General features: G+C 42.0%; 1 protein-coding gene across 2 annotated transcripts in view; it reads right to left on the bottom strand.

Annotated features, from left to right (window-relative positions):
- MATN2 (matrilin 2) overlaps window positions 1–21,014 on the bottom strand; it is an 83,547-nt gene that overhangs the window by 51,172 nt on the left and 11,361 nt on the right. For both annotated transcript variants that reach the window (XM_053247719.1, XM_053247718.1), the window contains exons 3-5: window positions 13,324–13,893; window positions 8,727–8,849; window positions 683–805 (exon numbers count right to left, since the gene is read on the bottom strand). In XM_053247719.1, coding sequence (XP_053103694.1) covers window positions 683–805; window positions 8,727–8,849; window positions 13,324–13,893 — 816 coding nt within the window. The remainder of the gene's footprint in view (window positions 1–682; window positions 806–8,726; window positions 8,850–13,323; window positions 13,894–21,014) is intronic.

Here is a 21,014-nt window from a genome sequence, read left to right as displayed (position 1 = left end):
GCTGTAATAAGAAAATTGCAGTGAAAGGGCAAATGCACAGTCAGACTACAACCAAGCACTGAGCAGTAAATACTTAGCATTGTATGAACAGGCTGTCATAATCCAAGTGTTAATGTGATCAAAGCAAACAAAATCAAAATGAAACAAAAAACTAAATAGCCAATGACTCATAGCTCCACCCACAATCAGTGTTCCCTCTAATTTTTTAGAATTGTGAGCACAATGAGTTTTATTCTGGGTGGCAGTATCAAGGCAGTGTGTACACATGTGCATTATTATATGTCACTATAAATAATAAAACACGTGTGCGCACACGAACCCAAGTGGGAGCTGCTGTTACTAGAAATATATCTTGCCAGTCTGACTAGGATAGACGATGTGAGAGCATAAAGCAGCAAGTTTTCACAGAAGCAACTGGCAGTATACCCTTGAAGCCACAACACCTGACACTTCCTCCCAGCCAGCTTGCAAAAAGAAAAAAGAAAAAGCAGATTAAAATTCAATCTGTCAAGTCAAACTGTTTCTCTTCAACCAAGCAGTTAAAATAGGTACAATAGCTACTAGACACCAGTCATTTCAGGTCTTAAGTGTTACTTAACATAAGCACAGCTATTTTATATCCAAGCAGCCACTTTGAGAGAGGATAGGCAGGAACAAAACCGGCTAGAATAACAATACGTACTGAAACATCTCTTCCCATCTCCGTGAAGTTCATAGCCATCGTAACATTGGCAGACGTAGGATCCAGGTGTATTTACACAGATCTGTTCACAGTCATGCTTTTCAACCTCACATAGATCCTGGGCTACAAAAATTGAAATTAGTAACATGTCATTAAAATGTTACGAATTTGTTTTGTGTAATTTGTGGGGGTTTTTGCATTCTGTTTTGGGCTGCAGACTGAAAACAGTTCATGAACACATGATCAGACCAGATGATTGTAAATCAGGGGCACCATTAGGCAAAACCTGGGGGTCCGGGTCCATGTGCCCACTCTTCTGATTTTCCCCAAGGGAAAAGAAGTTCCCTCTTATATTTCTGAAATGGCTTGGCCTACAGTTCTTAAATTTGGCACAGATGTAGGACAGGTTATCAGGACACTGTATATTGATTTTGAAGCACATCAGTCAATCCATTGATTTTTTAATTTTTTTTAAAAAGTCCTATAAGTGGCTTGTTTCATGGCAGAAAATTATTCTGGAAGGGAAGCTCCCTTCTTGGACCATCATTTCACCCCCATGTGGAAGAATCTTCCCATTGCCTTTATAAAAAAGGGTAAACATCACCCTCTTTACACCCCTTTTATATTTCTGGAATGGAATTGCCTAGAGTTTTGAAAATGGGTTCAGATATGGGGCAGGTTAGCAGTACTCTGTGTATTGATTTTGACATGGATTAGTTAATCCATTGATTTTTAATCTTTTTTTTTTAATTTTTAAAAAAATTCAAAAAAAGTCAAAGTAGCTTGTTTCACAACAGAAAATTACAAACACTTCTGGAACTGAAGCCCCTTCTTGGACCATTATTCCATTCCCATGTGGAGGAATCTGCTCTTTGCTTTCATATAAAAATGCAATATGCCCTGCCCCCCTGCCCATCCATTTACATTTCCAAAATAGCTGGCCTTTGGGTTCTGAAACTGGGCACACATGTAGTCCAAGATGGCAGGATTGTGTGTATTTTTATTTTGAGGAAATTGGTCATTTTTAATGTGATTTTAATGATTCCCCCCCACTACAGTAAAACTGTCAGAAGTAGTTATTTCTATCCATAGAGTTCTTCACAGCTAGTGAAAGTGGAACTAACTACTACATCTGAATAAATAAACTTTTTAAAATGCACTATGCACAAGTTGATTTGTGATAAGGTCTGCATGAGAACTGTGAAGCAAGGGGCACATGCTGGGTTCTATTCCCCCACCCCTTACTAATACAGTAAATGTCAAAGTAGGTTTTGTTTTTGAACTGTGGAGCAAGGAAAATGTGTTGTGCCCTCATTAGCTTGTGATTGATCAAGAAGCTGTGTGGATCCAAGGTGGCTTGCATAGCCTTTGGGGGAGGGGGCAAATGCACTCTGGCCCAGATCTGTGGGTTTGTGGTGAATGATCAAGAATTGACTGGATCCTTTGGGGATTGTGTAGTCCTCCCCCACCACCCGCCCGCCCAAATGCACTCTGGCCCAGTCATGTGGGTTTGTGGTGAAATGTATATATACAGAAAGGTTGCTTATTTTGTAAGGGGCTGGGGCATACACTGATTAGGTCCAGGGTCCAAAATTACCTCGCTGCATCTCTGTTGCAAATATATGACAAAGAATAAACTTCTAGAAGAATTATGAAATTATCAGTAGCAAAATGATCATTATTGCAAGACAACAAACCATATAGAAAGGGTTCCCTGAATTAGAACATTTGAAAACCTTAGAACACCTTAGAACATTTCAAACATTGGAACATTAGAAAAATCTGAAAAAAATCAGGGAATGCTCTCTACAGGTGAAACTCGGAAAATTAGAATATCATGCAAAAGTCCATTAATTTCAGTAATGCAAATTAAAAGGTGAAACTGATATATGAGACAGACGCATTACATGCAAAGCGAGATAAGTCAAGCCTTAATTTGTTATAATTGTGATGATCATGGCGTACAGCTCATGAAAACCCCAAATCCACAATCTCAGAAAATTAGAATATTACATGGAACCAAGAAGACAAGGATTGAAGAATAGAACAATATCGAACCTCTGAAAAGTATACAGTGTACTGTGCTTGATTGGCCAGCAAACTTGCCTGACCTGACCCCATAGAGAATCTATGGGGCATTGCCAAGAGAAGGATGAGAGACATGAGACCAAACAATGCAGAATTCCTGAAGGCCGCTAATGAAGCATCCTGGTCTTCCATAATACCTCATCAGTGCCACAGGCTGATAGCATCCATGCCACGCCGCACTGAGGCAGTAATTGCTGCAAAAGGGGCCCAAACCAAGTACTGAATACATATGCATGCTTATACTTTTCAGAGGTCCGATATTGTTCTATTCTTCAATCCTTGTCTTCTTGGTTCCATGTAATATTCTAATTTTCTGAGATTGTGGATTTGGGGTTTTCATGAGCTGTACGCCATGATCATCACAATGATAACAAATTAAGGCTTGACTTATCTCGCTTTGCATGTAATGCATCTGTCTCATATATCAGTTTCACCTTTTAATTTGCATTACTGAAATTAATGGACTTTTGCACGATATTCTAATTTTCCGAGTTTCACCTGTATAAGCTGGGGATTGGTCATGCATTGATTCTGAGCAATAGAAATATGACTTTAGTTTAAAATCTGGAATTATCTTTTAAACGAGTGTGATATCGCAAATCACTGAAAAAGAAAACATCTAAAAAACCCAGCTGAGACATTTTTAAAAAGTAAAGGTTTTGTTTTGTTGCTTTTTTGATCCATACAGCAAGTAAAAGAAACCAATAACACTAAAATTGAAATAATAATTAAAAAACCAAAATCATAAACAAAATCATGAAAATATAAAAACTCTGTCCCACATACAGCACAGTGTTAAGTAGGCAGTAGCACACTGCCCATGTTGCTGTGTGGGTTGGAAACACAACAGTGATGCAGTTGCACAAGAGCACTCTTGTGCAAGTACCGATGCAGTTGCGCAACTGTGCAGTCACTGGAAATAATTGCCATATCTTTGCACAACTGCATTATGAAAATGCTCCGCTCTGCAGCCTCGCTGGTTTAGATCTCTAATAAGTATACATGTCGGGCTGGAACCCAAGGAACCAAGAGTAGAAGGAATACCACTGCTAGTGCCAATTTGCAAACACTTGTGAAACATGTTGCAGACTTGTTTAACAGGTTGCCCAAGAATTCCAGCAGTGCTATCAACAGCAAGTTCTTTTATAGGCCAGTTCAAATCCTTCCACTTGTGCAAGATATAGTGCATGTTCTTGTCCAAGTGGAAAAACATATTTGGATTTAGTCTCACATTTCTTTTTCTTCTTCTAGAAATTATATTAGCTATTTGTATTCTTGGCAAATCCTCTTACAGGTGTGAAAATTTGTCATCATGGCTTGTATTTGGATGTAATTGGGTGATGGATTTTTCAATGTAAGTTTGAATGAACAATACGCTGTGCTGCTCATGGTGAGGAAAGGCACAAAAAACCACTTCAGGAACATCTTTTGTAAATGTAAAAAAACAGTTTGTCAATCATAGCTAAACAAAGAAAAGTCATGAAGCATTTAAGGTTGCAGTCTTCAAGCCATTTACTTGAATGAGTCACATTGCCTCCACACACATCAGTGCCAATCCAATTAATGGGCCTTACAGGGCTTTAACTGGCAGCAGATCTGCAGCCATTGGGTGCAGTCCACAACCATTACGAGCAATGAGAGATGTTAAGAGATTATTAAAGGGTAAGCGATCTGAGGATTGCAAGGCTAGTGTGGAAATTCACTTTAAAGGAATTAACTGAAAACTGATGCTAACATTTAGATAAATACATCTGGTTTATGTTGACAATGTGTAAATACAATCATGTCTGATTGATTTCTGCAAGATTAAAGGCCATGTGAGAAATGCAACTTTGGCTAAATAGGATTTCGAAAACTCAAGAGCAAAGGCAATAGCTAAGCGGCCTTTGCTCTTGGGTTTTCCTGCTTAAACTAGGCTAGGACTGCTTAAACTTGTTCCTTACAGATTGTATCAACATCTAACTTCTACAGTGTTTCTACATTCAATACATATATAACAGCATCCCTAAATTCCACTGGCTACTCTACATTGCACAATTCTCTGAAACCACAGTAGTTGTGTCAGTGCCATCAACAGCATTCACCTCTCTAGTACCAACAGGGGTGCAGCTAGGTAATTTTGGAGCCTGGACCTAGTGGGTTACTGGGGGTCTCCAGGGTCGGATTCACATAGTAGCAAATGTAGCATTTGCTACGGGCCCCACGTTTTCTAGGGCCCCGCACGCTTGGCTTGCACGCCTGGCTTGAACGTCTGCCCCTTCTTTTGCTCTCCTTGCAAAATAAGCATCTTCTACACACACATCATGGTTTCACACAGCTTCCCATTGGCACAGTCAGGCAGGAACAGCAAGGTAGGCACAAACAGAAGAATGGTTGTGAAGAACTGGCTCAAACGCAAACTGGTCCACCATGAACTGGGACAGTTTGAGAGGTTCGACTGTGAACCAGACCGCCCTTCAGGAAAAGGGGCCAGTCCGAGATCTAACTGAACTGAACTGAACCTAGTTCAAAACAAACCGGTTCAATGGTACGAGTGCCGGTGAGGGCAGCAGCGAAAGGCAACTTTAAAATTAAATGAAAAGGTAGTTCCTTACCAGAAGCAGTGCCAGGGCAGCAGTGAGAGGCAACTTTAAAAATAAATGAGAAGGTCTTTACTGGTGGTCCTGGAAGCTGCCTGGAGCAGCGACTCTTCACCCAGCAGCCCATGCAGCGCCGGCACAACTCTTACACCTGGCCTCCTACATGCATCACCTGGCCTCTGCACATGCACATAGGTCAGGTGAGTTCCAGAGCCGCACCGCTGCACAGGCTGCTGGGAGAAGACTTCTGCTCCAGGCAACTTCCAGGACTGTTGGTAAGGACCTACTAATTTAATTTTAAAATTGCCTCTTGCCCACTTCCCACACTACCACCAGTAAAGACCTTCTAATTTAATTGTAAAGTTGCCTCTCAATGCCTCCCCCAGTGCTGCCCTCACTGCCCACCCGTCAAACAGCTGATAGTTGGAGGGGGGGGACCTGTAGCAGGAAGGCTGCTCCAGAGCATGGGAGCTTACCAATGAACAGGCGAGCCTCCCGATGATGGCCAGCCCCATGCTGCCAGTGCAGAGGCATCACAGAACCTGCGCTGGCTGTGCATCATGGAGGAAGGCACACTGGGGCCCTCCAGGAAAGAGAGGCTGCCGAGGCCAAAGACTTGTGGTCCAAGGCACCGCCGAGTACCAAACACTCTTTTCTTGGCGAGAGGCTAGAACATTATTTGGCGAGAGGCTAGAACATCATGCATGCCAGGCAAAAAGACCTTGGGCAGTAGCAGAGCCAGGGAAGTGGGGGTCTGTGCTCGACCCCTCCCCAACGGCGCTGTCAGTGGTCGGCTTGTTTCCTTCAGCAACACCCCCTGCATGTGACATCACACACAAGGGGGCATGACCAGAGCCCCGGAAGTGCCGCACAAGCTCTCTGGATCTCATTCCCAGTTGGTGCTTTGTTGCTGGGTGCCTGGGTTTTTTTTCTGTCTCACCCTCAAGGGAGAACAAACAAAACATGCACAGTTGGCAGCCAACACAGCTAGGAAATAAGGGCCGGCTGGGTGAAGCGAGTCAGGCAGCCCTCAGGAGCTGGGTGGCTCGGGTTCTTCCAACCCGTCCACCCTATTATAGCTCCACCATGACCTTGGGGATATGTATTTAACTGAGGCCACTGCAGAATTGTACAAGCCTTTTTGCATCAGCTGAGCAAGAAACTTCCTTGCTCCTAAGAAAGGTTTGTAGGGCTGGACTATAAATGAACCACCACCACCACCTTGCTTCTTCTATGCTCTCTTCCTGCCCCTCCAGTACTGTGAAAGCACCTCTGGATTGGATATCTGTGCTGTGTCAGGAACAAGGATCCTACTGGTCTCAGGCGCAAAGCCAGCTGTACGGCAGCTTTTGTCCAGCCCCGCCCGGCGGCCCCTCTAGTAATGCCACATGCACGGGGGTGTGGTTCGGACTCCAGAGAGCCAGAGCCAGATCTCCCCGGGTCATTTCATGCAGCACTTGCTGCTTGACAGCATTTATTTCCCTTTCTCTCCCTCCAGCAAAAGGGAGAAAAAGGGGTATAAACACTGTCAGGCAGGAAGCACTTGCTGCCTGAAACGACCGGGAGAAAGCTTGCTTGGGACTCTCTGGAGCCTGAGCCACGCCCCCGTGTGGGCTCCAGCAGCCTTTTTTATTGGCAGCCCGGATTCTTTGAACCTGTTTGGTCAATGGTGGCTCCACCCCTGACTGGTCTATAAATGCACATGGTCGCTGCACTGGTTCTCGGGCAAGCAAGTATGACCACTGGCTGTAGCACTGCCCAACATAATGTTCCTTGCAGCCAGTCTTCTGTGCCGTTGTCCTAAATTAGAACCTCACCAGAACCTTTAGAATATGCAGAAATGGCAAAACTTACAACACTGATCAGAGACCAAAGTTTAGAACGTTTCAAGGAAGATTGGAAACCTTTTTTGGTTTATTTAAAGAATCATTTTCCTACTATGGATCTTACAGCAGGATTTGAAATTTGAAATGCAGGTTGGGCAGATTAATGGTGGTGGAAGGTTTAAATTTGTGTTTTTCTTTTTTAATTAATATTACAATAAGGGTAAAATTTATAGTTGGTATCACGAAAAGAGGTGCGCGGGAAGTCAACTTGTAACTGTGTTTATTATGATTGTTATGGTTACTATTATTGTTAAAAGTTAATAAAAATTTGAAACAACAAAAAAAAAGAACCTCACCAGAGCAAATATTAAACAGCATGTCATGAATTTTTGATTGGTAATGAGCAGTAGCATCTGCTACTGAATTATGTCAATGTTGTACATGGATAGTGATACATGATGTTGCAGAACATACTGAATTATGCTCATGTTTTTGTCACTTTTTGCTTTAACTGACTAGAACATATGCATGAATTAAGACACACAGGCCACTTTGGATACAAAAAAGTATTAAGTTAGCAGATTGTGTAGCACACACATTTTCACAGTGCATATTTTGAGTCATAACTGGAGCAATGAAGAAGATATGGCTCTTATGGGTATTTTTTTTTTGCAAGAGGTGTAATAAATTTGTATAAATGTTTAGTACCATAACACCACATCTGTTGACATACATATACTACTGCAGTGAATTATTTTTCTTATCACTCTGCAAAGTGAAGAAAACAGGAAAGAACCCCAGTGTAAGATTCCAGTATTTGGATGCATTTTTATCTTAGACTAGAAAACAACAAGCAGTCATGATGACAGGATCTAAGGCAAAAATTAACAGTGTATACCATGCAGTTTTGGCAAGGAGAGTGCAGAAGGTATTGGCACAGAGGGAAAAGAACAGACTAGAACAGCAAAAGGGTTTTAAAGACTAGCTTTCAGATGGGGATGGGTGGGGTGATGACAATGAACTAAATCATCACCTATTATAGCAATTTCTGTTTTCCTGGGAGCAAACCTATACAAAAACCAGGGCCACTATCAAAAACACTAGCAATTTTCCCCTTGAAAACTGTGGGTTTCCTGCTTCATAATGTGCAGGGCAACTGCTTCATAAATGATGGGTTTCCCACTTTGTAATGTGTCCTGATGTCATTATGCTGAGCACTTTCCTGCCCCTGCGTCTCGCAGTCAGCAGTATGGAGCTACAGCGAAAAGGCACAGAGGTAAGTTGTCCACATCTTATGGAGGGGGAAACTTGCCTTCGGACTGTCATTGTTAGCAGCACTCTGTCTCCTATAATGTGTACTAAAAACATATTTATCTTTTTCTAGACTGTCAGGTGTGAAAGCACTAATAAATATCTATGTAACCGATGTATTTTGCAAGGTGAATTATTAAGATTGGGAATGAGATATTCTGATTTTCCAGAAAGAGATTCTAAGCATTCATGTGATATGCTTTCTCTCAGCTGAGATCATGATCATGGTGGGAAACTCACAACTGCAAGTCTTCTGGTCCAGATTCAGAATGTATCCCTGTTTACATTTACATACATAAGAACCAGGAGTGTTGATGCAGAAATGGTCACAACCGTGCTCAGTTTCACTGCACATGTGTTGAACTGAAAAAGAAAAGAAAAGTATTAGCGAGTACAATGATGTGATTACTGTCACTGCTAGATATACATATACATATGTGTAAGAGAATCCCTGAGGTGGAGCTGATTGCCGTGGGTTAAATGCAGCGAGCTTCATGTTGGAGTTCCCTCCGCCCAAGTCTTGCAGGGTGCATCAAGGGCAGGGTGCCTCTGAGTACCAGTAGCAGGGGAGCAACAGCAGGAGAGAGGGCACCCCATCAACTCCTGTCTGTGGCTTCCAGCGGCATCTGGTGGGCCACTGCGCGAAACAGGATGCTGGACTAGATGGGCCTTGGGCCTGATCCAGCAGGGCTGTTCTTATGAGACTTGCCCCAGCTGTCAGGAACTATATTGGGGAGGACTGGCTCGTGATGAGGAGCCAATCTAGGAGGAGGGCTTGGTGTGGAAGGAGTCCTGGGACTGGGATGGGGATTGAGCCTTGAGGGTAGGGTGGGGCTGGTGATTGGAACAAGCCTTGCCTGTAAGCCTCAAAAGTTCCCCTGACTGAAAATTCGGAGGCCACCTCAACCTCCTTTGGCAGCGGAAGGCAGATGGCTATACTTAGAGTTTGACAATATAGATATACATATACATAGCTGGAAGGCCCCAAATATTATTTTTAGCAGGCAAGGGGAAAAAATCATTTACATAAAAGTCAAACTGCATGTTGCTTTATATATTCCTTCCATTCTTCTTTTGTAAATGAACATAGCATGTGCAAAGATGGACCCGAACCATACGTGCTAAGTGCATTTACAAAAGAAGAATGGAAGGAACATATAAAGCAACATGCAGTTTGGCTTTTATGCTTTGCTGTCGGTATTGCAAAAGGGAGGGGAAAGGCCTGCCTAGGCAGCCCTTCAGATGCCATACTAGGGGCAATGAATTGTTCTTGCACTGTGCAAGCTCAGCACTAGTCTGAATCCTGCCCAGAATCTCCTGTGCAAACATGTCCCAATTTGTATTCATAATCCAATAACAGGAAACAGGTCTAACTTTCAAAAAGTGATAAGCCATCGGGTCTAAAACAGAGAAATGCACATGATTGTGTGAGTCAGCCCTAAATCTTTATAATTTCTGTTCCCCTTCCATGTTTTTCTAATGCTTAACACAGTAGATGAGAAGCGGTTCAGTAAATGATGTGTATGGTTTTGTTTTTTAAAAATTCCTATCCAAAACTCTGCATTTGGAAGACACATGTTTCTTGAACTCTATTTTGGAACAGTCCCTAGTATTTCCATTATTATTTATTTGTTTATTATTATTTATTTGATTTCTATACCGCCCTTCCAAAAATGGCTCATGGCAGTTTTGAAGCGAATGTACAAACCCAGCACAATTCCCCGCTTTCCTATTAAAATTTGTAGATGTCATCATTATCTAACATAGCCTTTTAAGTGTTTTTATTTTTATGAATAAGGACAATCTGTGACACTTGCTTCTTGACTTAATTATTAACGTCACTAAAATGGCTTTCTGAAAGGGAAGATGCTCTATGTTTTTCTAGGCATAAATCTCAGGCTGGTGTTTGTCATGATTGGTACCCTCTCACAACTGGAGACTGAAGGAGACTGTTTAGGTTGGGAAAACTCTACAACCCAGAATCCAGGCAATGCCACACTGCCAGGAAAGCTCCTTCAGACAGCTGCAGTAGTAGAAGTAGTAGTGAACAGAAGTCATCCCCAGGGAAAGGGTGGGGTCAACATAGCAGCAGCTACTGAAACCAGCAAGGAGCTCCAAACAACCACTAGAGCAATTAATCTTATGTTGTTGCACCCAGCTCTCTTCTTGCTCTCCTGCTCAGAGCTATCCAAGGCCCAGACCCCTTTTCCGTGAACTGCCCATGGTCTGGGTCCCTCCTGGATCTCTGCCTCAATGGAGGCCCTGGCTTGGTGTGGAACAGGATAGCTTAACATTGACAACCATAGGAAAGCAAGAGCCAATTCAATGGGCAAAATAGTCCTCTTCAGGTTGCAGATCATAGATGATACGTCTGAACGCTACCCAATGTAAAAAGCAATTTTCTGCATATAGACGAAGGCTTGATCTAGTATAATAAATATACATTTCATTCTTATGTTTTATTTTGGAAATCTACAGGGGACTGAGGCTAAAAGCAATTAAGGGTTTAAGTCAATTACCTTTCACCCACAGAAATTTCCGTAACATTTAAATAACATTTAGTTATTTAATAACTTCAAGTTCAGCTGCCCATTCTCTAAGCTGATTATCCAAATACATCGATTACAGAGGGATTGCAAAGCGCCTCTGGGGTAGGGCATGTGCCTGCTTTCTTTTTAAAACTCTGCTTATGTATATGTAGCACTTGTTCTATTTAAAACAGGGGTGGATCTTATCTATGAGCAAAGTGGGTGGCGCTCACTAGGGGTGTGCATGGAACTGGCTGGTCTGGTTCGGTTTGCATCCAAACTGGACCCAAACCAGACCAGGACAGTTCGGTCTGGCACCCCCTGGAACCCCACCCCCAAGGGTTGGTTCAACTTGAACTGAACCAGATTTCTGGAATATGGGAGGCTGGCAGGGGGGAGGGGGAACCTCCGCAGACCCACTCCCGGCTGCCTCAGACAATTCCTCCAGAGGGGGTAAGTGTTAAAATATATATTATTATTTTTAAAAAAGAAATAAATTCAGTGCAGGGTCGGACCGAATAGGAGGTGGTTCAGTTCAACCCTGAACAGTAGAACTGAACTGGTTTAACATCTAACATGGTCGGCACTGAACCTGTTTGCACATCTCTAGTGCTCATGTTAAATTTCTGTGAGCCATGTTGTCTCTGCCTCTATTTTGTGTGCCTACTGCCTCCCTCTGTTGTTCCCTGCTCCTCTTGCCTGCAGTCTGCTGCTGCTTTAAGAGCTTTGAGGTAGGTAATGGTAGCAAAGAACAAATGAAAAGCCCCAGATCTTTTTAAAATATTAATAATGCCAGAGCCAATAAGCATGCTCACTTTTGCTTTTGCAAAGTAGGCAGTCCTAGGACCACCCTATAAGCCAATCAGAGAGACACTAGGCTGATTGACACCTCAGGGAGCCAATAAGAGTGACCACAGGGTGGGGAAGTCTTTCTTTTAGCTACTCAGAAGAATACAATCACCATTTTGGTTAGAGAGCAGGCAGGCAGGCGGGCAGACTGGCTGGCTGGCTGTTGGTAAGTCTGAACTTTTGCTGGATTCTTTGTGTTTGTTTGGAGGGGAGGAATGCAATCTCTGCTTTCTCTCCCTTGCTCTCTGATCTGATCTGAATGCAAAGCATTATGGCCCATTCCCAAAAATGACATGCCATACAGCACTGGAAGGAACAGCAAACTGTTAGACTGGACTAATTAAATTAGAAACTGGGATAAGAAGTCTGAAAGGTTTTTTAGGGCATATGCATGGATTTCTGAGTCCAAACTGCTTTTTAAATAATCACAGAAGTGACTTTCCACACGGGTGTGGTATAGTGAAGAAATGGATTCTGTTGGAAGGATAATAATTTTAAAAATCCACTTGGTATGCAGAGAGCTAACCCGGTTTTTCTCTGGATTGTGGCCAGTATATGTAACATTAATATGTCCACTGGTGGTTATGGTTCAATGGGCAAGGAGGAAAGAAGTGTTCTCTATTAAAAAAAAATCTGCTGCTTGCTAGGATGAACACCCAGACTAAGTGGTGGGCACCCAAGGCGGGCAGAGAGTGGAACCCAACTTTTCAGCAGGCATGAGTAGGGAGAGGGTGTACCCATGCATCCTTGCTTCCCATGGTATCCTCTAAGTTACAGGAGATGGTTTATGGCTGCAGCAAGCATCATTGAAAAAACTGTGAATTCCCCCCCTCCCTATTATTTATATATGCATTTTTAAATAGGCAGGCAGGACTGCCCTTGTAACTTCAGAATGCATTTGTTCTCCACAGAAACAGCCTTTTGTATCTGGTCTGTGCTTTACTTGTGGAATGTGAAGTTCTTTTCCTGTGTGCATATGTGCTTGTGTTTTGAACCTGCCATGTTAGATACAAATGTACACACTACATTTGTTAAGCACTATCAAGCAACTGATGTTTTCTGTATTTCTCTGTATCTCTGCTGATGAGCAATTGGGATGTGTGTGTGTGTGTGTGTGTGTGTGTGTCTGTGTGTGTGTGCGCGCGCTTGTGTTTGTATTTTGATCCCACTTCTTAGCTACAAATCTGCACTTTGGCAGTTATTGCTAAGGCACCTGCCTAGTCCTGACTCCACCTCTGCATCTGCCCACAATTGGCTTTGCCACCTGCACCGTAACTGTTTGCCCCCTTCCCACAACTGGCTTTGCCTCCGGGCTCCATCTCTTACTACCTGTGGCTCCAACCAACACCTAACCTGCCTAGCTCCCCCTCCCCACCATATCAGGAACCACCAGCTGCCACTAATTTAAAGACTGAATACTTTCAACAAAACCTTTTAAAAAGTATACTTAAATGCCTCACCACAAAGTTTAGTCTGGAACACAGATGTCAGTGTTTCAATCTGGCTGAAATTTGCCACCAAAAAAACATGATCTTCATAAGGTTCACTCCCAATGGACTTGAGGGTGTTCATATCTACCCTTCCCACGCCAATAGCAAAAATTAGGATTCCTGAGTTCCGGGCTTTTGCTGCAATTTCAGCAACAGGATCTTGTGGTCTCCCATCTGTCACGATCATGATCACTCTGGGCACATTGTGTCTGAGTGGCCGAGCCCCTTCAGATTCTGCGAATGCAATGTTCATCGCATACTGAATGGCTAATCCTGTCATGGTACCAGTAGCCAGGTGCATCATTCTTTTCACCGCTCTCTCCACATCCTGCTTCCTCTTGAAGGTCTTCAGGGAAAATTCATTTTTTACCGTGCTGCCATATTGAATGAGCCCCACTCTAGTCACATCTGGACTAATGTCCAAAAACTGAAGGATGGTTAAGATGAATTCTTTCACTTTCTCAAAGTCATAAGGGCGAACGCTACGAGAGCTGTCAATTATGAACACAAGATCCAGCCGTTTGTTATTGCAAAAATGTTCTGGAAGGTGAGAAAAACAAAAACAAGATCTGTGCAACTAGTTGAATAAAACAAACTATCCCCCCACAATGAAATTGGAATGTTCATATAAAGTGCTTTTGTTTGGAAAAGGCTAAGAAGCAATATACAGACACTTCACTACAATTCACACAGATTTCACCCTTCAATTGTTGTTGTTGTTTATTTACGATCTTAGATCAAACATTAATATATGCAGAATATACACAGTAAAAAGAAAATAATGGAAACAAAGTCTAAAATGTCATCAAATATATAAAATCAGGAATCTTTGACAGTAACCAATTGCTGTGCTCTAGCTTCTCTTAGTTTGGTCAATGTGTAACAAAATTTAGCAACCGCCAGGGATATTGTTGGGTCCCTGTCTTCTAATAAGCATATAAGAATTGTCTCCACTGAGTGGCTTTGGAGATCTTTCAGATACTGAGATAAAAATAAATCTCTTTCATCTGTATGAAGTGGGCAGTGTAACAATATTTTCAGTATCCTTTGTATTGACAGTGTTCAATATTTTCAGTATCCTTTGTAGGTAAACATCCGTACATACAAACAAAGTTCCATAACTTATTACATAAAGAAAGTCCCCAGCTTACAAATGCTAACCTGCACCTACAAACAAGTCAACATTCTTGGGAACTATATGCATTTCAAGTTATAATCATCTGACTTACAACAGAATGTTTGAAACACAACCTGTTTGTAAGTTGGGGACTTCTCTACAATTCACTCAGTCTTCACCCTTCAATATTTTCAGTATCCTTTGCAGTTAAACATTGTGACCTGGTAGAAAAACCTTGGCTACAGCTAAGTTGTAGATAATACTTGTTACACCATCTTGAACACTACAGGCTACTGCCCTTAGTCTGCTTATTCTGACGTTACTGAAGTCAACACTGCTCCATCATCTATGGCTGGGAAGATACAAAATAAAAGGCCGTTAAATTATTTACTTGGTGACTTATTGCATTCTTAGGCAAATGGATGAAGCATTCTAACTAGAAGGTGGAAAGCCAGTCTTGTGGTAGCAAGCATTAATTGTCCCCTTTGCTAAGCAGGTTCTCCTTGTTTTGTGTTTGGATGGTGATTACATATGAGCACTGTCAGCTGCAATATGGCTGTAGCTCAGTGGTGGAGCATTTGCTTGCATGCAGGAGGTTCCAGGTTCAATCCCTGGCATCTCTAGTTAGGACTGGGAAAGACTCCTGCCTGAAACCTTGGAGAGCTGCTGCCAGTGTAGACAGTACTGAGCAGAACAGACCAATGATCTGCATAAGGCAACTTCCTATGTTCCTAACTACACGTTTTTGCAAATGGTTGGGCAACAGGAAATGCCCCTATTTCCATTTGGTTTATTACAGACCTTTGTCAGCAACCAGAAACATTTGTGGGTATGGAACAACAATACTATTTGTGGACTATGAAGTCACTGTATATTTGGAGTTTTTCATTTGGAGGCTACAGTCTCACTTTTTCACAGGCACATAATCACAAAATGGTTGTTAACATTTTCAGGATCAGAGGTTGCTGAACATGAGCCAGTAAGAACAGAAATAGCATTCCATTCTTAATGGGATGCAGAAATGTTGGCGTATTTATCCATTTTCCATATTATTATCTCACCGCTGTACCTAATTATTATTATTTTTAGAGAAGAATAATATATTGATAATCATGGGATAATAACTGTACAAAAATAACATGTAAGGGAATCAGATCAGAAAGTGGGGGGAAACCCTAAGCTAAATAAAGATGAAGGGCTAAACTTAGTTTGGTCACCACTGGAGATAAGCCCAAACTAGGAAGTTTGGACCTGAATCTGAGGAGCGGGATCTACATCATTGTTTTTCTTCCAGCCATGCCTTAAGTTGGAATTCTCTATGTTGATTCAGATGTAGTTGAAAAAGCTCATAAGGAAAAAAAGCCATGGGATGCCTAGGATTTTAATTTCACTTTCAATGTGGACTTTATGGCCCCAAGCAATCAGAAAACAAGAGCCATGCACACTTTCCACAGACACTGCCAGTTGCCACAAGACCCTAGGTGAAAGCTCTGAGGGGTAGGTGCGGATTCCTTACTGCACCTCTAGAAGCTTGTTGGAAAAAGGCATTAGAAGGCACTTCAGGCCAACTAGCATTGGCCTCTTTGAAAAATCTGTCTAGCCAGAGACTGAGTCAAGTGACCAAGGGGAACTAATCACTTTCTACTTCCTGCAGGGCCTCCTGATATTCTTCTGGCCAAGCAATGCACTGCCAAGGGGAACAAATAATCTCTTTAGCATATGCCATACCACACCCCTAGAGAGCGCTTTCCAGATTCACGTCGTATCTTGGATGAGTGCTTCCACACTTCCTGCGTTGTGACACCGGAGTCCCGACCTTGAGAGCAGGGTGCTGTTCACATTTCCAATGCCTTGTTTCTAATTTAATCGCTGTGATATAGAGCTAGGACGTTGTATATCCAGCGTAAAAATGTTGCTGGTTTTTTGGGTTGTTAGTTTCCGCGAGACTGCTCCCCCTGCTGTTTACGCTTTGAAAGCAACTTGCCTGAAGGCATTTTGCTGCTGATAGCTAGTCTGGAAAGTGCCCTGGTCTCCTGTGTTTGCCCACCTTCTTGCTCCTCAGCCTGTTCTGTTTTATTTTACTGATACTCTGGTCTGACATTCACATTTGGAATCACTTTTCCCCATCCATCCTCCTACTAAGGGCTAGGGATGGAGTACCTGGCAGAAACGCCCATTCCCTTATGTCTCTTTGGTGCTCTTGTTCAAGTGACTCTTAGTCCCTGTTCATACATTCAACTGGTGTGGCACAAAATAGTGCAGTGGAAGAGCAACACTGGCTTCATCCCTCCATCATGCAGTCTACACTATTCAGTGTAAACAAGGTCCTTCACATGAATGCCTAACTGCATGGAGGTCCAATTCATGAATTCCACCCCTCCCACCAAAGGGAGTGGTGGGGTGAATCACATAAACCTGGCCTTTGCACAATCAGGTGCTCACGCAAAGGGCCCTATTTGCATTGAGCCCTTCTTATGCCCCATGTACCTTCAGTCCCTAGCTGAAGGTACAAACCAGGGCTTTCATCAATTCATCCAAGAGCCATGCTTCTAGAATGTTGCTTACTGGCTTTGGTGCTAGTTTGAAAAACACAAGTTTCCATTGCCCTGTACAGCCAAGATGACATGGAAACAAGCCAGAACTGAAACTGTTTCAGTCCATTTAAAAATCCAGATTTACAAAACAGGCATCAATCACCATGAATGTCTGACATGATGAGGAAAATTATTCAAAGTAGTCCAATTGGCTGACATACTGTGCAACAGTACATAAACCTAGTGTTGATGTACATCTATCAAATGCAGACTTTACACACGTGTTACATGAGAGTAGACCTATTATTTCCAATGGGCTTATTCTCATGTTACATCATTTGTGTAAATGTTGCATTTGTACAACTTGCATGCATGCAAAATTAATAGGCTGATATACTGTAGGACATTGATTAGCTTGTCCTTTTAATTTCAGTGAGACTACTTTGAGTTGTTTCCCTCATCATGTCAGCCAATGTTCATAATTACAGGTTTGTGGATCTTTAAAGCAATTTATTCCTAGTATATAGCATTGTGCAGTACATTACAAAGATCAACATTATATGGCTCATAACTTTTGTTTTGATTCTGGCTGCCTAATATTATTGTCTTGATTAGCAATGATGCAGATTGAAATACTAATAGTTGGAGGGCAAGAATTACTAACTATTACTTGGTTGAAGACTATTATAATTCCAAAGCTGTGGATTGTTATATGTCCTATTATAAGACTAATGAGCTTTCAGGGGGGAAAAGATTTCAAATTAAAAGTTCTCTCCAAGGTAAAAAAAAGGTCAAATTAAAAGTTCTATCGATGGCCATTTTTGAGTGTTTGCAAAAGGAAACTAAGAGGCCTTGCTTCACTCATCTCATGCCAAAATCTAGTTTCTTCTTTTAATTATCTTCTTTTAATTAATTTACTTTTTAAAAGGGAAAGGGAAGATAGGGATGGGACTGTGGCTCAGTGACAGAGGACATACTTTGCATGCAGATGATCCGAGGTTAAAACTCTCCAGATAGGGCAGGGAAATAGCCCTGTCCAAAAGAGAGCTCCTGGGAGTTATTCGCACAAGGCTTCATGCTGTGGGGTAAATGTTGAGCGAAGCCACTTCAAATCACACTTTCGGTATTGAGGAAAGCAGCCCCTCCCCTCTGCTCTCTGGTTTCATTTTGATGCAAGTTCAATGGCATGTCTCTGTGTTTTCCTTCTAGCCAATGGGGTGGGGGAGAGCTTTCTAAAGAACTATATCTGCATTTCTAAAGAGGGTATCCTTCTCATCGTGCTAATGATTCTACGTCAGTGCCTCTCCCTATTTGCTCCAGCGTTTTCAGAAAAAGTAGCATAAAACCAGCATTTTAAAAACCCAGAAATACACCAAGATAAGCTAGAATTCGCAAGAGAAAACCTGATTTGGGTGTGCAGTGGGTCCAAGGATCTCGAAGGGACTTCAGGGTAAGTTTGGCTGGTGTGTGAATGCACACACTCTGTTTAGAAGGAGATTCGGGGTAACAGCCCTGTCTGTTAAGCCTCCTGCCAATCAGTGTACTGAGCTAGATGGTCTCATGATCTGACTCAGTATAAGGCAGCTTCATGTGTTCAGAACAAAATGTATTTCCCCCCACTGAGTTTTCTTCATCAGAAACATGTACAACATTATGTAGCAAAAATCAGAACATTAGGACTGTGACCCATATAATTTAATGTTTGTAATTTAGAACCCTATGCTTTACTGGAAATTCAGTCTTTATTTTTATTTTATTTTATTTAGCATATTTACAGACCGCCCAAATCATATGTCTCTGGGCAGTTTACAATAAAAAACTATACAAATTAAAACTTTAAAACAATTTAAAATTTAACATAATATTAAAGGCTGTTAAAACCTGAATGCAAATTATACATTCTCATAAACAATGGAAATGGAAAATACACATTAAGTCATCAAGTTAAGCTTCTAGAAGGATAGAATAGTTGTACAGTACTAGTTTATTCACTATTGCATGTGAGAAACAATCACATCATTCAGATAATTAATCTCCGGGGCTAGCATCCAGAGCAGCGCTTGTGCAAGCCATTTCCCCACCCCTTCCTCGTCACTACAGTCACCAAAGTCACCAGAAAAGCCATTCCCAAGGACTGAGGGACTCTTGGCAACAATGTGAGATGTGGCAAGGGGGGCTGTAGTGGGGAGGGGGAAATTCAAAGAAAACTGGAGAAGACGGGGAAGGAGCTTTCCACTAGTGGAGTGCTAGTCTGGATGCTGCCTATCAGGGGCCGTCCTCTCATGAGGCGAGGCGAGGCAAGGCAAGGCAGTTGCCTCAAGTAGCAGATTTAGGGCTCCAGCAGGGCGGCAAGGTACCACTTGCTGTCGCCATCACAGCATCTCTTTGGGACTAATCTGACCCTTGCACACTTTGCAAGCAGTGCATCTTCTCACACTCCTTACAAAGCTTGCAAGGTGCACAAAGTGCGAAGAGGCTGCTGGCAACCTTCCCTCTTCCCTGGCCCACACATGCGCCTTCAAAGCTTGAAGCCGTTGGTATTGAAAGAAGACAAGGCAGCATTTTGCACCTCGCCTCAGGCACCACAATACTTTGGGCTGTCTCTGCTGCCCACTGTCAGCAGCATTCTCCTGCCACCTATATTGCATTCTGAGAACCAACCTCAACATTACACATGGGTGTGTGCAACATGAGCCTGGTAGTCGTTTTTAAATAGTAAAAGTGACTTCTGGTGTGTGGAATAAGGGTTGGAAAAGCAGGGAAGAGAGTGCTTAACCAGTTCCCTGCTTCAAAATGCTCCCAAGTGGTTCTCCCCCCACTCCCCCTTTGCTGTTTAAATGAATGTAAAATCATTCTACTTACAGTTAAAACCCCATGAGTGGAAAAGTCATTTGGGATTTGGAGTAGGAAAATGGTAGACGGGGAATCAATTTTTCCTGTTTAAAAAGGGCAGCTGGAATAATGTTACAAGTACCTGCATGCAATGTCTACTTTTGCCCTAACACGTCTCACACAAATCCTACTTAGATTTCCATTTTTTAATAAAGTTTATACTTCGCTTAAAAAAAATCTGTTCCATGGGCAAGGCTATTCAGCAAAAGGAACTTTGCTTCCTTAATTTCTGAGTGTCCACTGATGCCAGCTGTTACTTTTTTCTTTTTAAACTGTGGCCCAAAGAAGTTCTACTTTTAAAAATACGTAATCACAATAACAAAGCCCTGAGCAAATAATCTTAATTTTGTTTTACTATACGCTGCTAACTGGCACATTGGTGAAACTTCTATACTTTTCAGGGGTACAACAATCTGTTTAACATAGCACAGCATCCTTCCCAGCCGTTTTCTTTGGGGTTTTTTGGAGGGTTTAAGCCTGTGGGGCACAGAACTATCTTCTATTAATTATATTATTTCTTGTTTACACAATCAGACAGGTGTTATTGACTGGTTTGTTTTATCCAGACATCAAGTCCTTCCCAAGGACCTGGGATGGCTGAATTTTATCATCAATACTCTTGGTTATTATAGATACCATCACAAAATATAGGCTGTTTCCAGTAAAGTTGCTTTTTGTAATTGGCTGATGGTGATTTCTGTGGCCCCTATGGTATTGAGGTGCTCTCCAAGTTGTTTTGGAATTGCAGCTAGGGTGCCAATTACCACTGGGATTATTTTGGTCTTTTTCTGCCACAGCCTTTCAATTTCAGTTTGTAGATCTTTGTATTTTGTGATTTTTTCTATTTCTTTTTCTTCTGTTCTGCTATCCCCTGGTATTGCTATGTCGATTATTTTAACTTGTTTTTCTTTCTTCTCGACTACAGTTATATCTGGTGTATTGTGTGGCAGATATTATTTTTTATTTTTATTCTCTGAAACCACTTTGAGATATATTTCTTTTGTTTGCTGGAAAGTGGTATATAAGTGTTTTTAAATAATAATTAAGAATGACATTTTTGCTGATCTTGCACAATAGTCAATTCTTGCTTTATGTCTGTTGGGGCAGCTACTATGTCT

This window comes from Hemicordylus capensis, chromosome 4 (assembly GCF_027244095.1).
Source record: "Hemicordylus capensis ecotype Gifberg chromosome 4, rHemCap1.1.pri, whole genome shotgun sequence".
Taxonomy (NCBI): domain Eukaryota; kingdom Metazoa; phylum Chordata; class Lepidosauria; order Squamata; family Cordylidae; genus Hemicordylus; species Hemicordylus capensis.
Note: the sequence above shows the minus strand (reverse complement) of the source record. Positions and strands in the feature narration are given on the sequence as shown.